Genomic DNA, 20400 nt, shown 5'->3' with positions numbered 1-20400 from the left:
GCCCGATGCACTTTTAATGCAAACATTTTATAATGGATTAAATCCTACAACTAAAGGTTCATTAGATGCTATGTCGGGAGGGTTATTTATGAAGAAGACATCCGCCCAAGCAAGAGAACTTTTGGAGGAAATGGCAATCAACAGCAGTATGTGGCCCGCGGAATGTGGACACATACCGGTGGGTGAAACCATCATCCTCAAACACATCATCCGTTAAAGGTATAGTGAATCTCGACCCAGTCGTGATGTTACAAGCCCAATTTTCTGCCTTATCGCACAAAATTGATAGGTTTATGGCACCGTGCGATGCCAATGGTAATGCAATCCAAACGGATGTGGACTACGAAGGCATGGGCGATATTGAACAGGTAAATTTTGTTCAAAACCAAAATAACAATCCTTACTCTAGTACTTATAATTCTGGATGGAGGAATCATCCTAACTTTAACTGGAAGGATAATAATACTAATAATGTAAATGCTAATCAGAATCGTACTAACAATTATCAAAATCAATCAAGAGATACGATTAGCACTTTATCTTCTAAAATCGACAAATTTATAGATGCTATTGGTGGAAAAATAAGTAATCACGATGATGGTTTTAAACGGATCGAGAATAAATTCGATCAGCTTATTAAAAACCACTCATCTAGCATCCATAATTTGGAGGTTCAAATTGGTCAAATTGCTAAATCAATTCCATCCCGAAAAGAGGGAAGTCTTCCCAGCCATACGGAAGAAAATCCGAAGGAGCATGTAAAGGCTATCACTCTTCGTTCAGGGAAAAATTACTTAGGTCCGGAAATGCCCAGAGATTCAACTTTATCGGGAACTGATTTACCAAAATCCATAGAAGATACATTAAACACAAAAAGTTCACCAATTGACTTAAGTACAAAAACGTTTGTACCCAAACCACCTTTTCCACACAAAGTCCGAAATAAGGACTATGACAAACAACTTTTAACATTTTTGGACAAACTTAAAAATTTGCATATTAATTTGACGTTTATGGATGCAATAACTCAAATTTCTAACTATGGTAAGTTTTTAAAAGATTTAATTTCAAAGAAAATTAGTTGGGAAGGAATTTCATCCATCTCACTAACTGAGGACTGTAGTTCAATAGTGTCGAGCAATTTGCCCACAAAACTCAAAGATCCCGGATGTTTTACCATTCCGTGTAAGTTGGGAGATATTGAATTCCCAAGTTGTCTTTGTGATTTAGGAGCAAGTATAAACTTAATGTCGTTGTAGGTTTAGAAGAAGATATAAAACGTACCAATATGGTTTTGCAATTAGCAGATCAAACCACTAAAAGACCATATGGTATAATCGATGATGTTTTAGTTAAAGTTGATAAATTTATTTTTCCTACCGATTTCGTTATATTAGACTTTGCATATGACGTTAATTGTCCACTAATTTTTGGTTGACCGTTTATGAACACGGGACGTGCTCTAGTCGATGTGTCGGAAGGAAAAGTAGTTTTAAGGATAGGAGAAGATAAGACCGAGTTTAATATGAACAAAGCAATGAAATATCCTATGGAGGAATTCACTTGTATGAAACTTGACTTAGTTGAAGAATGTGTCAATGATATTATTCAAGAAGAAGAAATAATTGAACCTATAATGGGAGAAGAATTAGAAGATAAGGACCTAGAGCCTTTGATTCGAGAAGATGGACCAGTTCCGCCTTCAATTGTAATACCCCCTAAATTAGAACTTAAAGAGTTACCAAACCATTTGAGGTACGCTTTCTTAGGCGAAGGCGATTCTCTACCTATAATTATCTCTAACAAGTTAACAAAAGTTCAAGAAGAAAAATTGAAAGAAGTTGTTAGAAATAGGATAGGAAGTATGGGATGGCAGATTTCAGACGTAAAAGGAATTAATCCTAGTATTGTATTGCACAAAATTCACTTAGAAGAAGATAAGCCACCTAAAGCGGTAGGCAAAGACGCTTAAATCCGAACATGAAAGAAGTAGTAAAAAACGAGATTACTAAACTTTTAGACAATGGAATCATTTCTCCTATCTCGGATAGTGAATGGGTTAGTCCAATCCATTGTGTACCTAAAAAGGGAGGCATAACTATTGTAAGGAATGACGAAGGTGAATTAATACCTACACGAACCACCACCGGTTGGAGGGTTTGTATAGATTATAGGAACCTAAATAAAGCAACCAGGAAAGATCATTTTCCTCTACCTTTCATTGATCAAATGATCGAAAGGATAGCCGGTCATGCTTGCTATTGTTTTCTCGATGGGTATTCCGGATTCTTTCAAATATATATTTACCCGGATGACTAAGATAAAACAACCTTCACATGTCCTTATGGAACCTTTGCATATAGGAGAATGCCCTTTGGTCTATGTAATGCACCAGTAACATTTCAACGTTGTATGACTGCAATTTTTAACGATTTCATTGAAGATATCATGGAAGTTTTTATGGACGATTTTTCAGTTTATGGAGACTCTTTTGATGCATGTTTAGCAAACCTTGATAAAGTTTTGTCTAGATGTGAAGAAACGAACTTAGTTTTAAATTGGGAAAAATGTCATTTCATGGTTGACGAGGGAATTGTTTTAGGTCATAAAATATCTGAGAAAGGATTAGAAGTGGATAGAGCAAAAACTTCAGTGATAGGAAAATTACCCCCTCCAACTACTGTTAAGGGAGTACGGTCATTTTTAGGACATGCAGGTTTTTACAGAAGATTTATAAAAAACTTTTCTGTAATCTCCAAACCACTTACTAATTTGCTCATGAAAGATTCACCCTTTGATTTTAATGAAGCTTGTGTTAAAGCTTTTGAAACATTGAAAACAGCTTTAGTCAGTGCACCCATAATTGCTAAACCCGATTGGGATTTACCTTTTGAAATCATGTGCGGTGCAAGTGACTTAGCCGTAGGATGTGTTTTAGGTCAAAGGAAGGATAAGAAGCTTCATGTTATTTATTATGCCAGTCACACACTATCCGGTGCACAATTAAATTATACCACAACCGAAAAAGAAATGCTAGCGGTAGTTTTTGCATGTGATAAGTTTAGGTCGTATCTTTTAGGATCTAAAGTTATTATATATACCGATCACGCAGCTTTAAGGTATCTATTTGCTAAAAAAGATGCAAAACCGCGTCTGATTAGATGGGTTTTGTTATTACAAGAATTTGATATAGAGATTAAAGACAAAAAGGGAGTAGAAAACCTTGTCGCCGATCATCTATCAAGACTTGAAGATGAAAACGGTCCTATAGGTGAAACTATCGGTATACGAGATGATTTCCCCGATGAATATCTCTATCGTATAAAAAGTGTCATGTCACCATGGTATACGGATATAGCCAATTATCTCGCAGCTAACATTGTTCCAGAAGGGTTAAGTTTCCAACAAAGGAAAAAATTCTTTACCGATATTAAACAATATTTTTGGGAAGATCCTTTCTTGTTCAAAACTTGTGGTGATGGTATGATTAGGAGATACGTTAGCGAAACTGAATACGAGTCTATAATGTCAGAATGCCATTCAAGCTCTTATGGAGGGCATAACAACGTTAGTAAAACAATTGCTAGGATATTAGAATGTGGATTCTTTTGGCCTACATTGTTTAAAGACGTTCGTTCGTTTGTTATTCGTTGTGACAAATGTCAAAGGACATGGAATTTAGGAAGGAAAAATGAGATGCCTCTCACAAACATGTTAGAAGTTGAAGTCTTCGACGTGTGGGGGATCGATTTCATGGGACCTTTTCCCCCTTCTTTTGGTAAAATTTATATTTTAGTAGCCATAGATTATGTTTCGAAGTGGGTTGAAGCAATTGCAATCCCGACGAATGATTCTAAGGTTGTCCTTAAATTTCTTGAAGATATATTTTGTAGATTTGGAGTCCCTAGAGTTATGATAAGTGATAGAGGTACCCATTTCATAAACCGAAATTTTGAATCACTTATGAGAAAATATGGAGTACGTCACCGCGTATCTACGCCATACCATCCTCAATCGAATGGTCAAGCGGAGATATCAAATAGAGAACTCAAATGGATTCTAGAGAAAACAGTTTCGTCTTCAAGAAGAGACTGGGCACGTAAACTTAACAATGCGTTATGGACATACCGTACTGCATTTAAAACACCAATAGGAATGACACCATACCGATTAGTGTATGGAAAAGCATGTCATTTGCCAGTAGAATTAGAGCATAAAGCTTATTGGGCTATTAGAACACTTAACTATGCTTTGCAACAAGCAGGTAAGAAACGTTTGTTCGACTTAAACGAGTTGGATGAATTACGTCATCTATCTTACGAAAATGCAAAACTATATAAAGAGAAAGTGAAAAAATGGCACGATGCCAAAATTAAGGTCAAAAGCTTTAGTATTGGGGATAAGGTGTTGTTGTTTAATTCACGACTCATGTTATTCCCAGGTAAACTTAAGTCTAGATGGATGGGACCATTTTTAGTCGTTAAAACTTTCGACTATGGATCTTTAGAACTTGAAGGACCTAACGGAGTTCGTTTTAAGGTAAACGGTAATAGATGCAAAATTTATTATGAAAACGCTCCAATTAAGGAAATTGAGTTCATAATAGAATTTCATGAAGATTAATTCGTTAATTTTCATATACCTTTTTATTTTTGTTTTTATTTGAATTTTTTTTGTTTAGTTTTTTTTTTACACATTTCATTTTTATGATTTTTAGTTTTTAGATGAGTTTAAATCAAGTTTAAAATGCATGAAAATATATTTAAGTCATGTTTTTAATCAGATTTTAGGTAAATAGTTCAAATTAGAAGAAATTCAGAATTCTCGGTTGAGATTTCAGGAATCTCAATTGAGAATCCAAACTTTCACAATTGTCCAAGAGGTAAGTATTTTTCTGATCTTACCGAGAATTTTAAATTCTCGATCGAGATTCGGGAACCATAGGTCACGGGCATGTCGCGACCGAGGATCTGGATTCTCGGTCGCGACACGGGTACTTTCTGCACCTATCAGACCTGTTTTCTTCTTCTTCCTGCAGACATAGTTGTTCAATTCGAAAAATTGAGTTTCTTCAAGTCCAAGAGGTCTGATTTGATGCCTCATTGCATCAAAAAGACACATTATTTCATCCTATGATCCCTATAAATAAATCAAGAGGAGAAGAAATCTAATTCCTATTCTTTTCGTCTTTATCAGACACATTTCTGACTTCTTCTCCAAATACTTTTAAACACCTTTTTACAAAGTTCCAGAGACATTTTCTTGTTTCACCAACATGACTTCCAAGCACAGATCTTCCAAGAAGATAGCTGCTTCACGCAATAAGCATCATGACTTGTCTGGACGCTACGGTGCGCCATTTCCTATATACAATCATGATGAAGCTCGAAGATATTACCAACTTCGCTACAAATTCTTTGTTGGCATGCTGTATATGGATGAGTTCTTAAATGATGAACTCGAAATCAGCGATGATATGAATCGCTATCTAGAGAAATTAGGGTGGACCAAGTTCGCCCATATGAGGTTTTCTATTATTGGAGACTGGATTCTCGAATTTTTCTGTACAGTACGCTTCGTGAACAAGCGACGGGTGCGTCTCAGTTTTCGTAGAGATGGCGAAAACTTTACATTTGGGTACCCTGAATTACATGCCTGGTTTGGTTTTCCCCTAAGGGATACAACCATACATCATCCTGGCAGAGATATGACATCCAGCGACATTTGGAGGATGTTAACAGGATTTTGGCGTTTCAATCCTTGTCTCGCATACAACAAATCCATCAACTCCAATTCGATGTTGTATTTACATAAATTTCTATGTCACGGTTTTTTCGGACGCACGTTTAGCAGTGTTGTCAAAGACACGGACTTATATGTACTTGGTGATATTTTCCAAGGCAATACCATCAACACCTCAAAAATTTTGATGGAAGGTCTTGTTGTCGCTTCTTGATCCAAGGATAAGAAGATTGGTTTCGGTAATATCATTTGTGGGATAATTCTCGGGGCCAAGGGGACTATTTCTGTTCCTTGGGGCGGTGCTGAATCCTTTCCAACATTGGACTATGAGTTCTTGGAAAGTGAAGGGCTCGTGAAACGTATCTTTAGGACAGGCCCGCGCTTTCTTTCTGCACAAGAACGGCAAACTTTTGTGTAGTTGAAGCTAGAACGTTATAGGGCCATGCAAGTCCCAATTCATAGGGATGAGTATTTAGATTAATTTAGTTTGTTTCGGTTTTGAGTATGTAAATATTTGTGTTTTGTTTGGATTTAAATTTTCCTTTGTATATATGTTTTGTTCATTTCTGTATATATGAATTATGAAATAAAATAAAAAGTTCATTTCTTACTTTCATTTTTCATTCTTTCTATTTGTTCTAGTTTTTCTATGATTACCACTTAATCTATAGAAATCCATTTTGATATTAATGACTTATAAATAAGAATGATAAACATGGTAATACATGTTAAATAATAAAAGTTCATCCATTTTCCTATAAATCATTTAAGGTTACTTGATCTAATGAACGTATATACTCTTTAATATTTATTGTTCGTATACCATTATGAAATTTTTGAACTAAAACACATAACTTTTAAAAATGTTTATCATAATTCATTAATCTATTTTCTAAATGTTTAATACTTACATGAAGTTGCAATTAATTACATTTAAGATGATTCATTTAACTTATATGCTTTAATGTACAATTAATTGTTCATTAACTCTACTTATGGTATTAATGTCTCATTATTCTCAAATTAATAAGGGCAAACCTTTGGTTTTCCTTGTATTTAATGCTTTTAATTTATGATTTTTAAGCACAGGTACAAATTTAATTAGTTTCAGGACATAATTACTTAGAAATTACACAAAACGGAGTTATTTTGCGCGAAATTCAGCCACCAGGGGCAGATTCTTGGCCGAGAATTAATTATTCTCGGTAACTTCAGCGAAAGCATGCCATTTTCGGAGAAATTTTCACTCTGAAAATGCTGTGTCGCGACCGAGAATCTGGATTAACGAGCTCGAGCCTGAGCCGAGCTTGCTATAAAGTTAACGAGCCGAGTCCGAGCCGAGCTTTAGCTTTCTCAACGAGCTTGAGCCGAGCTTCGAGCCCAAAATCCTCTTTGGACTTGGTTCATTAAAAAAATTATCTAATCATAAATTGTTTGTGAGTAAATTGTTAATTATATTTGTGAAGTTTGCTCGCAAATAACTCTTTAATTGTGTAAATAAACAAGCTCACAAGCAAAATTCGTGAATAAATAAACAAGATGCTTACAAATAGTTCGTCTATTACTCATTTATTATGTTTGTGAACGAACTCATCTAATAGCAAATGAAATAATATTAAGTTTAGATATTTGTGAACTAACACAAAATTATATAGTTTTCTACAAAACTAAAATTTGTTCATAAATGTTCTAATCGAGCCTGCTCGCGAGCTTTCGAGCGAGCTTTGGTCTATTCAAGCTCATCTCGTTTATGAACCGAGCCAGTAAATCGTGTTCACAAGCGGTTCGTTTACAAATCGATCTGAGCATTTATCGAGCCGATCATCGAGCCGCTCATGAGCGGATCGGCTCATTTACAGCCCTAGCCCCAAGGGCCACGAGTCGAAGCATTTCACGCGAAGTTTGCCCCAATATACGCTCCGCGTGAATTGCTCCAACATAGGAAGAGCTGATAGAACTTCACGAAATTAAAGAAGTGCTGCCACGTCAGTCACGCAGAGCGTGCCTTTGGCCAAGCTCCGTGTAAACTAAGCTCTGGACACCCTTCGTGGTTTTAAGTCGAATCACGCGGAGCTTGACCTAAACCAAACTCCGAGTGACACAACTTAAAAACCACGCACCTAAAGAAATAAAAACAGAAATAGACAAAAATAAAAATAAATAAAAACAAAAATAAATAAAAAATAATTAATTAATTAATTAAACTAAAATATTAGCTAAACTTTTCCAACACGTCACCATTCTCGGAGAATTCAAAAGTTCCGTTGTTTGTCCTTAAAATTAAAAAGACGCTCAAATACGAAGGATCGGTTTAGTTAAGAAATTTTAAGTCTTGATTCTGAATCTGGGAAATTTATGAATAGTCGAGATTTGCACCCAACACAAGAAACGAGTCCCAACTCACGAGTCATTTCCATAATAAATCTTAAAAAGGCAATAAAAACGGGAGTTTGAAAATTTTGCGAGAGCTCAGAAGTACACAATTAAACGTGAAATCAACGTGAGGTATTTTGAGCCTAAAAGAGTTCGTACGAGAACTCTACTTTCTTCACAATTTTTTAGGGCTTTTGCTTCACTCAATTCATAGAGTTTGCACTAAATACCAAGTTAAGTACATTCGTTTTGGTAAGAAGGACAATAGATGATAAAATGAGCTCACTTAGGCTAATTCTTTCTTGTTTGTTTTTTCTCATTTTCTATAAACCTTTAGGAAGCCTCCCCGAGCCTATTAACCAACTTCTTTGTTAACACTTATTTAACATTTAACCCTTTTTCCTCTTGTTCGAATACCAACTAAAATCAAATGCATCGAAAAACTCGAAATAAGCAAAGCCTCTAGCAAGGAAGTACAAATCATCTTTGAAATCGTTTTTGTGCCACTCTCGGAATAAAAGAAAGAAAATAATAATAAAGAAAAAATAAAGAGTAATAGGCATTCTCAAGCTCCACCGAGCAATTTCAAAACCCATTTCTTTTACTTGCTAGACAAATCAATAAAGACACGATGCAATCACCAAATTCGGTGTTTGAACTCGAGTTCTTAAAATTAACCTCTAACCACTAAAAAGCCTCACCTTCATTACAACCCCAACCCGAGATCATTTTTAATATTGTTCGACCATAACAAAGATGGAAAAACCCGGATAAACATGCAAACTCGGTGTGATTTTGAGTAAGTATAAAGAAGAGAGTATAAACACCAACCCACCAAAAATTTGTGTGATAGAATGAAATACCTTAGTGAGGTACAATTGGGCTCTCCGAGAACAATTAATCCCCATTGATATTGCCTATTAAGCTTAATCATGGGAGTTTCAAAAGGGTATGGTGGCTTGTTCGCCTATGTAAGTGCTCATTGAAAACTTTTCGCAAAATCTTAGTTTGGGAATCATGCACTTGGCTAAACCAACTGAAGGTTTGTTTCTTAATTGTCTCGATCCCTCGTCTTTCGACTTTCTTTACTTGAGGAGAAGTAAAACTTTAAAGTCCGAGGAGGTTGATATGGACATTTTGTCCCTATCTTTTTAGCGTGATTTACGGTTTATTTTGAGTTAATAATTAAGTTTAATTACAAAAATAAATGTGTTTTGAATAAATAACGAAAAATAGTAAAAATTGTACTTTTGATAATTTTCATTACTTTTTTATCAATTTTAGAGAAATAAAGCATTAAGTAATCTCAATGTTCGTAGTCATGTTTTGCAGGTTTGGGATAAACACATGGGACGTGAAGGACAAAGGGAGATGGCCGAAATCTACTTCAGTCTATACGGAGCGTGCTTCGCCTTACGTGGAGCATGCCACATCATCACACGGTGCCCACTGAATTATGGGGGTCAACCTTATCTTCGTCCCAGGTCAACTCAATCCACGTAGAGTGTACCTTGGTCTACGCTGATCTTGAGGCAGTGTGAAACAATTGATAAGTTCCAGAACTTCAGTCACGCGGAGCGTGACCCTGACTACGTGGAGTGTGAAGCATAGGGGTGGGCACGGTTCTGTTAACCAGTCCAGTAGGTAAAAAAAATTAACCGAACCATTACCAGTGGTTTTTTAACCATCCAAACCGAAACCGGTCCATATCATTCGGTTAACCATACAATCGGTTAACCATTAATTTTGGTTAGGTTTTTCGGTTAACGGTTTTTAACCAATTCTCACTAGTGAGAGGAGGAGAGACGGTGCGAGATCGGAACGACGGTGCATGTGAGAGGAGGAGAGACAGATGGCTGTGTGCGAGATCGGAAGGACAGCGGCAGTGTGAGGAGGAGAGACAGCGACGATGTAAGGAGGAGAGATGAACAGCTGTGTGCGAGATCGGAAGGACAATGGTGTGTGAGAGGAGGAGAGAGAGCGGCGGTGTGAGGAAGAGAGACGGCGGGCGGTGTGAGAGAGGAGGAGAGGAAGAGAGACGACGGGCAGTGTGAGAGAGGAGGAGAGGAATAGGACGGTGTGAGAGAGGCTGCTGTTCTTCTAGTTAGTAGTTACAAACTCACGATGGTGAGAGGAAAAGAATAGGGTTTGATTTTATCTATGTTAATATAATAATATGTTTATGTTAAACAACTTTACTTTTTAATCTATGTTAAAGTTAAAGGCTTTTTTTTAGTCTTATAATATATTCTATGTAACTATGTTACATAATATATATATTTTTTAAAATTTATATTTATTAAACGGTTCAGTTAACGGTTAACTGCAGTTTTCAACACGCTACCCGAAACCAAAACCGAAATCGGTACTTATTTATTTTTTTAACCATAAAAAAACCACCGGTTTGGTTAACCACTTTTTCCTGTTCGGATTACCAATTTTCGATTTGGATTACCGGTTTGATCGACCTTTTGCCCACCCCTAGTGAAGCAGGATAAATCAGTTGATAAGTTCCAGGACTCCATACACGCAGAGCGTACCCTAGTCTACGCGGAGCGTGACCCGGTCAACACTTTGGGGATCCAGTCTTCGAAGGTGTGAAATCTGCAATGAATGAGGAAGACCTCTTGCACGCGGAGCATAACCTGAAAAATCAATTGAAAAATGTGAACTATCCAAAAGACTTATATAACTACGATTATGCCCCTGAGCTTGATGTGTATAAATAGGAGTGCTTGATACTCATTTAGGCATTCAGATTTTGTATACTAAAACTCTACCACCTTGAGAGCTTGTACATTCATTCCATCACTCCGTCGAAGTTCTGTTCCATCCTCATCCACCAAGCTCGAGAGTTCCATCTTCAAGTCCTACGAGACGGCTTTGAGTCCGGTTAGCTAGTTCCAAAGGACAATTCTTCTTCCCTTTCTACTTGCTAATTAGCTTGCACTCTTCCTATGTACTAGGCTTGGGTGTATTCCGCATTTACGCGTTCCATATTTATAATATATGATTTGCAGTTTCAGTTTCTCTATACGTGTTGATATTTATTACTTGCTTTGATACTTATAATTGATTATTGTGTAGGTTGATTACGAACTTCGAAACCTATTGGGAACCATATAGGAGCTGCCCTACCGGGATTGACAACTTGGAAACCGTAGGAATTGACAAGCCACGGAACTTAGGGGCCCTAATTTTCGATCCCTTGAATTAGACTCGCCTTTAGGAGGAACCACGTAATCTAAGCACTTCACGGGGTTGGTCAGTCTACACGTAGTAATCTTTGCAATAGTAAATTGTTACTCGTATATGTTCTGAAATATTGTTTATTATATAGTGTAACTTATCGTCAATCGTATCACTTCCTTAGAGTTTGGACTATACAAATATGTCTCACCGTAGCTTAGGAGTAGTTGTAATTGTCACCCAACCCAAAGCGAAAGTATTCACCGCCTAAATAACAAATAGAACCGAGTATTTTAATACTTAGAGATATAAATCCCGTGGATTCGATATCTGAACTTAACCAGATTTATTACTTGATACGATGGGGTACACTTGTCCCTAAGTAAGGGAAAAGGTAGGAGACTGACGCTAGCTAGAATAGCAACCATACAACCACATAGCATAGTAACAAAATATCTAGCACCGCTCTTACCGCCCATCAGTTAGGAGAGACAGTCAGTGAGAAAATAATTATCTTTAGGTTAAAGAAATAAATTCCTTAGATTATTTTTGCATTCATTCTTAAGTTCCAATTTAGATATAGAATTTCTTGAACCTAAGCGTAATAGGAATCCTAAATAATAAACTTTTTATTATTAGTGAAGGATTTTATTACCCAAGTAATCAACTAGACTCAAATACGAGTTTGAGGCTTACCTATTTGGAGCTTCGATTAATCTTGAGTAAACAGCGAAAGAATCTCATTAGAACCACAAACTTGTATCACTATAGTCACGCTTTTTCCACGCTAAAATTATTAAGGAGGAAGAACAAATAATCCACGAACTAAGAACAGTCTCACGGGAGAGAAAGAGAGAGGGAGAGACATGTGCGTCGATCGAATTAAGGGAGGGAGGAGAGAGAGTGATTTTTTTATCTTAGTTAAAATAACTGGTGTCTTAGGTTTAGTTGAATCTTGTATTTATAAGTTAGGCTTCCTTATCCCATTGGGATTAGATAGTTAACTTCTAGTTGAACACTTGTTATAATTCCTGATTAGGATTAGTATTCCTAATTAATTAATCAATTGATTAATTAGCTAGTTAACTCAACTAGGATTTCACTCGAATCCAACTTTAATCCAAGCAGAATTCTTACATCTCCCACTCGCACATATAAAATTCGTTTCACCTTTTATTCTTTCATATTCGTAACTAAATCGTGTGACTAGCATATCATCGAGAGCATCGTTGGTATATACTTGTTAGATATATATATATCGCTGTAGACACTGGAGTCGTAGCCCTATGATGAAAACCTTTAAAGATGATTGGAAAAGTATGATGGAAAATGGATCACGGAAAAATCCCTCGTTAGAAAGCCAAAGTCAACCATTTTCCATTCAAAACCAAATTCCTTTAGAGCACCAAATAGAATTTTTGGATATCTTAGTGAGTCATGTCCCCGAGAGTGTCATAACGCACTTTACCGAGCTCAATTCAGAGGTCTAACGAAGAATACGTGATTAGTTGAAGTTTTCGGCTGAAATTCGGGATAAGATAGGAAATAACCTTAGTTCGGGTCAGTTTTAGCCTTAGGTTATGCAAAAATGTTCGTCTCGTCGAAACGAGTCCAATGGCACAAGAATCGTCAAAATCGGAGATCAATAAGATCTTTTTTTAGAAAAGAAATGCTTGGGCAGATTACTGACGGAAAATTCCGTCGGTAATCCGTTGGTGCGGCTGGGCTCTTGCTGCTGGCCGCTGGGCCGCGCGCAGGGCCCAGCAGCAGGCCCAGCTCGCCCAGCAGCTACTGCTCCCCTTCCCTATATAATTAGGTTTGCAACAAAGTTGGTATTTTAGGTTAAAAAATACTATTTAGCCCCTGCCACATTTAATTAATTCCAACTTCAACCATAAACCCTAATTTAAGTCTATAAATAGCAGCCTTTTACACAGTTTGGAAGGGAGAAAAAAGGGGACGAAAATTACACCGAAAATTAGCGAAGCTCTGCCAAAACACTCTGAATAGAATACCGTTTCAGAAACTCAAAACCCGTGTTCCATTATTCTTGATTTTTCAATCATCCCACAACCTAGGTAAAGGTTTCTGAGGGACAAATCCTGTCTATTGGCTTTATTTTTACAATGTAAAATCTTATTTGTTCATCCCTTTTTCCTCTCTTATTTTTCAATACTGATTTTTATTATCTGTAGGGCGTCAAATATATTTTCCATATATATTTGGTGCCTAAATAGGTTTAAATCAACCCTAAAACAATGATTTACGAGTTAAATCACTTGTTTTGACCATTTTTATTTGTTCTAATTAACTTGTTCCATTTTCTTGCACAAACCTGACATTAATAATATTACCCGTTAATGTTATTGATTCAATTGTTTTATCTTTTTTTTTGTTCATAACTATGATTTGGGGGTAAACGAACCAATCCGAGATAAATCTTATCTCACGGTCATTTTTACTACCAATAGTTATAAAAAAAATTCTTTTTTCATCTCTTTCAATCCCCTAATGTAAATAACTTTCTGATTTATTCACTTTAGTCCCTGATTAGGATATTTCTGATTTATTCACTTTAGTCCCTAATTAGGATTTTTCTGTTTTATTCACTTTAGTCCCTGATTAGGATTTTTCTGATTTATTCACTTTAGTCCCTGATTAGGATCTTTCTGTTTTATTCACTTTAGTCCCTGCTTTAGGAACTTTCATTCTATTCATTTTGGTCCCTGATTTAATACCTTTTGATATTCACTTTAATCCATGTAAGTATATTTTTTATTGCTAACATGTTTAAATCAATTAATCTTAGGTTAATTGTTTTTTAGCATTATTTCCATAAGTTAGTTATTTAATTATTAGAAGTTACTAATGTGTGTTTTGTGGAGTTTTCGAGGCAAACGGAGTTGAAAAAGAATGAGAAATAAATCAAGTAAAGTAGCAGGTCCTTCGACAGATATTCTGTCGGTGAATTCCGTCAGAAAACGGAAATAGGCCATTCCAAGCCTTCACGAATCTGTGACAAAACTTTTCTGTCAGAAATGCTGAAACTCTCTTTTTCTCACTATTCTCTTAATTATTTGCTTCTAACCCGGATTTCGCAGGTTTTATTAAATAATTAAATATGGTTGAAGACCCGGGGATGCCCGGATGTATTTGTAATTTAATTAATTAATTTGTATTCATTTTGTATAATTGTTTGACTTGATTTGAGAATTTTCATTTATTCGTGCTATTTTTCATACAAAACAAAACAAGCTTTTCTTAAAAGAATTTTAAACCTAAAGGAATAGTGTGATTAGCCTGGTAAGACTTGGAATGTTAAGTAGGAGGCCGGTGGGTTCACCGGGCGTTTTGGGGGTGCCTAATATCTTCTTCCGAGAGAATATTAGCCTTTCCCAAAGTGTACCAAATTTCCCGAACCCGCTTGCTTCTCGCAAGGAATCTCGGTAACATTTTCCCAAACCTTGTTTGGGTGACGACTCTCATTCTCTGGTGCCGACCCTGTCGAAAATGCATCGTGATCTCAATTGGGCCTCGAGCCCAAAACAGACGGTTTCGTCAACGGTTCTCCTCGTCACTTGCGATGAGGCGCTGAACCTATAATCGCCTCGATAACTTAAATATATAAAGTGTTCATACAAGATAAAATGAAAAGAAACTTTATACATGCAAAATAATCATAATCTTAAACATCCCAAATCAATTTATTATATGATAGGACTAGTATAATACTATTAAGACTTGCATGTGATAATGTTTCCTATTCTTTAATAGACATCTGATCTCACAAGTTGTAGATATATTGATATCTAAGCAGTTATATGGATGCATACGAGAGGGTATATATGTTGGAGATCCAGCATGAGATTCCATATGTATAATCAATTTAAGTGCCACTAGTAGATTTTACAGGTAATAATAAGTGTAACTAATCCTTAAGCTTAAATAATCATTATTGTGATCTAGGGTTATGAACTATAATACTTTGATTTTGTTCCTTTACACTTGAGAAAGTTGCCCACGATGAATGAGTATTACATGAAGTAATCGCAAGGTAATTGAGTGATAGCTTAAACATTCATCACTCTTGCATGATAAGGGATATATCTTAGGTCTCTTATGGTAGACTTGCTTTAAATCCTTATTACAAGGTTATTAAGGGTTGAAATAGAATTTCATATAATCTATCTAGTTTTAGTTGTGGGTCCCTAATACGGTAGATTAGTTCTAAAAAGGGGGTGAACAGAACTTATGGGTAATTTAAAACCGTTAGAAATTTTTCTATGTTAAGTCAATATGCAACACAGAGGAACTCTCAGAATCAAAGGCAACTTCAGTCTACCGAGGTTGATTCTGCTTCTCATATTTGCACTTAGAGGACAGCTCTTTTATCGGAGCTTTTGAAGATCTCTTAGATGGATGATTTCTATGTTATGCATATAATGATCAAAGTTATATATATAGGGAAAAGTATAAAAATAAACCTTGTGGTTACACCTGTTTTCGATCGGCACTATTGTGGTTTAAAAGTTTATAAAATGGTACCTTGAGGTTCATTCTGTTAGCAAACACATGCCAAAATTGACTAACGGTGTTAAAAGTTAAAAGGAAAAGAGTTAAATTGATCCTTATATTTATTTATTTTATAAATTAACTCCTTTTATTATCTAATTATCACAAACAAACCTCAAAATAAAAAATAAAAATCAAATACACCATCTTCTCCATCTTCGTTTAATTTCTTATTTTTTTTTCATTTATCTCTCTTCTCTCTCTCCACTTTGTTAATTTATCTCTTTAAAATCAATTAAATTTTCATCTTTTTCTAAATCTAATTTTTAATTAGCTTACTACTCTAATTGATCAGATTAACAAAGACTAACAATCAGCTTTCTCCTTTCCTTTGCAAGATTCATATGACTTTGTAAGAATGAGATGAAAATTCAATTGATTTTAGAGAGATAAATTAACAAAGAGGAGAGAGAAGAGAGAGAAAGAAGAAAAAAATAAGAAATTAAAGAAAGATTGAGAAGATGATGTATTTCATTACATATTTTTTCCTCATTCTCTTTTTGACCTTTTGTTCTAATTAGTATAATTGCCTTTATTTGGACATAATCTGATCAATGTTACAATTTAATAATGAGTTTGGTAGGAATTTTCATTGTTCTAATTATTACTGATACATGACTATCTATGTTGTGTCTATTGATTCTTATACCTTTTGCTATTGTTGTGGAGGGAACACGGAGTGGGCAGCATGATGACAAACAACCATCTTGCATATTGGATCGAATTGCAATTGCTAATTATGTTGCAACTGTGACTTGGTTATGCATTTGTTTTGACATGGTAGAGAAGTGAAAAGACATATTGGTTTTATTTACAATAGAGTCTAATTAATCAAAATTAAGAAGAATTAGATGTTGTTCTCTTAAGGATGTTTTTAGAAAATTTACAATTAATTAATAAAAGTTAAGGCCTGCCTCAGAAGTTCATAATTGTAGTTTACACATCCGAAAGCTAAATCAAACTGATTTAGAAAGGTAAAATGTTTGGTTTAAAAGATTGTTATGTACTTCATTCTTGATACGAAACACTGTGACAAGGAAACTAATATTACTTTTCGAGATTTTGTTGTGTTTGTTAATTTTACTATGTCGGGTAAAATTCATTGATTAAATGATTACAGATGATCAGTTTTGGAGCATTGCTGGTAATATTTGATGTTGTTGAAATGTTGGCAAAATATACTTTAATATCTGAATTGGGCTACTGTCTTGCAGCTCCTGCTCTGCTTGGTTTCTGCTTACAAGAACAATAGGTGATTGACGAGATTTTAACAGCTTTGTCATCTGATCCGTCGATTTCGATTACTGTTCATCATTAGGGCTTGGAGCTGGCAGGGATTCTGCTCTATTATCCTCTACTTTCAATCAAAATGATCCCAATAAGAGGATTATTGACCATCTTCAACAGCTTTTTACATGGAAATTAAGCTACAGCACCTGCATTGATCATATTAATTAAAGTTGTCAACTGCTAAATACCGCCCCAAATTACTTACCACCGTCTCTTTTGAATTCTCTCTCCAAAATCATAAACCCGAACAACAATAATTGAAATTATGAAAATAATTGATGTGTGACAATCCGAACCCCGAAAATGGATGATTACGAGTCGGAAACACTAAGATTTACATCTTTTTTATCAAAGAACTCATGAAAATAATACATATTTTTCATGATGATTTTGCATTTTTCGTCACAAAAAATAGGAGATTTTTTCATTTTTCGTCACAAAAAAATTGAATGATTTAGTATTTTTCGTTACTAAAAATTTTACGATTTTGCATATTTCAAAATTTGGCCTAAACTGATGTGGCATACCACCCGACCCATGGCGGGAACGGATGCGGCATCCGTTCCTACCATGGGTCGGATGATATGCCACCTCCGTTTAGGCTAAATTTTGAATTTTCTCTCAATTTTTTTCCCATTTTTGAACATTTTTTTATGCCAAGGATAAAATTGTCCAATTGGGACGTTGATAAATAATTTGGAGGCGGTAAATAGCAATACCCATTTTATTTTTATTTTTTTTTTTAAGAAATTTTAAATTTTATTAAAAATAAAATTTTAATATTTATATGTTTTAAAAAAACCGTGAATGGCACGGGTAGTCTGCTAGTACTAGTATAAAAAAAGGAAAAAGAAAAAGAGTTGTTTAGTAACGCGTTATAAATGTCACCGACCAGTATGTATTGACGAGTCTTTAAATTGTGTCTCTTTGATCAATTCTTTGTCTTCTTCAAAATTCAACGGTCAAACCTCCAATTAAGAATTAACTCTCTCTATGCCATGCATTCCATATGATTATTTTATTCTTTTCTTGTTTTGAACGTTGAACAAACAAACTCGTATTTATATTTATATTTATATACCCCATTATCCCTCTCTCCATTTCAATATTCTTTCAACACAACAAACAAACCAAAAACTAGTTGCAATTTCTCTTTAACAACCAATATGATTTCTACCTGGAAGAGAAGACGGGCCGCTCGCCGGGCCGCCAAGGAACTTACTCATACAGAACACGAAAACGCCGCCGAGATCGAGCTCGCTATACCAAAGGATTTCCGATGTCCGATATCCTTGGAGTTGATGAAGGATCCGGTCACTGTGTCCACCGGGATCACTTACGATCGTGAGAATATTGACAACTGGATAGAGCGTGGAAACTTCACTTGCCCTATTACGAATCAGAAATTGAACAATCTCGATCCCATTCCCAATCATACCATACGTAAAATGATTCAAAATTGGTGCGTCCAGAATACATCTTACGGGATCGAAAGAATTCCTACGCCCAGAATTCCTGTAAATTCCGTCCAAGTTTTGGAGATTCAATCCAAAATTACCGCTTCTGTGCAAGCAAACGATCAAATTGGATGCAGAAATTTGATCACAAAGATGAAGGCATTAATGAAGGAAAGTGAAAGAAATAAGAAATGCTTCGTCGGTAATGGCACCGCCGGTGTATTATCAGAAGCTTTCGACCGACTTTCACGATCTTCCTTCAAATCTCCAGTCGTGGAGGAGATTTTGTCGACTTTGACGTTAATGATTCCTCTTGATAGAGAAGCCAGGAGTTATCTAGGTTCATCATCGTCTATGGATTGCTTAGTGAGGTTATTGAAGGATGGAGATTTATCAGGGAGAAGAAATGCTGTTTTGGTACTGAAAGAAATAGTTTGTTCAGATGAAAAGAAACTGGAGAGTTTATCAAGAACGGAAGGAGCAAGTGAAGCAGTATTCAAGCTGATTAAAGACCCGATTTGCCCGAGTGCAACAAAAGCTTCATTAGTGATAATTTATGAGATGGTTAATGAGATTCAGGCATCAAATGTTAGGAAATTTGTAGAAATGGGTATAGTATCGGTGCTAACGGAAATTCTTTTAGATTCAGAAAAAAACATATGCGAAAAGGCATTGGGGGTTTTAGATGGAATATGTAGGTGGGATGAAGGAAGATGTAAAGCGTGTGAAAATAGTTTGACGATTCCAGTAGTGGTGAAGAAAATGCATAGAGTTTCAGAATTGGCGACAGAGTTTGCAGTGTCGGTGCTATGGAAGGTGTGCAACAATGAGAGGAATGTTGTTGAGGCAGTTGAAGTAGGTGCGTTTCAGAAGCTGCTGCTGCAATTGCAGGTTGGGTGTGGGGGAACATCAAAGGAGAAAGCTACTGAGTTATTGAAGCTGTTCAATCCTTACAGAGAGAGATTGGAATGTTTCCATTCTTCCGATTTTAAGCATCTCAAAACCCCTTTCTGATGATCATATCAAATATCAACATTTTGATTTTTCTTTTTCCAATAATGCTGTACAAAAAACATACATACATTTATGTTCGATAATGCAAATGGAAATTTATTTTTAGCCCTTGTCAATCTTTTTTACTTAAATCTTTGGATCTAAAAGCACCGTAGTTGGAGTTATTTACTTGCTATGAACAACTAACCAATTAAAAATGATACTTGGTGTTAGATATTTGGTTAGACATCTAATATTTACCTTTTATAATTTAAATTAACTTTTTACGAAATCAACAATTTTTTCCAACAGCAAACAACAACAAACCGTATGTAAACCAAAAACATGAATTTCTACTATTGCAAAAACTTGTTTTTCATATACAACAATAATGGTTACCTAACTCGACACTTAAAACTCATATTTTTATGATAAATATGTCCTACAAAATTTAAAAATTTGTTATTTATGGTTATTCAAAAAAAAAATAACAAGGTTTGTGTGAACAACTATTAAACATTAAACATGCTATAAGACCAATTTTAATTTAGTCTTCCTTCCTAAGAGGCAGATTTGATTAGTTTGCTTCTTTTGTTATTTCAACCGGGATTAACTATGCTGTTTTGACTTGTATTCTGGTGGGCACAAAACTTTATACTAGTTACTCCACTGCTATTTTGATAAAGATTTATTCAATAAATATATAATTTATTTATTTTAGAATTTTTACTTCTTGTAAACAGTTTCCAATGACCTCAGAATACAGCAAACGATCAGGCAGGAA

At 35.4% G+C, this 20400-nt stretch overlaps 1 protein-coding gene across 1 annotated transcript; it reads left to right on the top strand.

The window, feature by feature from the left end:
* Window positions 1–18259: 18259 nt before the first annotated feature.
* Window positions 18260–19745, top strand: LOC136209506 (U-box domain-containing protein 21-like). The gene has a single exon (XM_066000984.1). It carries the CDS (start codon window positions 18333–18335, stop codon window positions 19635–19637), a length of 1305 nt encoding a protein of 434 aa, XP_065857056.1. The 5' UTR covers window positions 18260–18332; the 3' UTR covers window positions 19638–19745.
* The last annotated feature ends 655 nt before the right edge of the window (window positions 19746–20400 follow it).

This window comes from Euphorbia lathyris, chromosome 10, assembly GCF_963576675.1.
Source record: "Euphorbia lathyris chromosome 10, ddEupLath1.1, whole genome shotgun sequence".
NCBI classification, from domain to species: domain Eukaryota; kingdom Viridiplantae; phylum Streptophyta; class Magnoliopsida; order Malpighiales; family Euphorbiaceae; genus Euphorbia; species Euphorbia lathyris.
The sequence above is the reverse complement of the archived record's forward strand: the minus strand, read 5'-3'. Positions and strand labels throughout refer to the sequence as shown.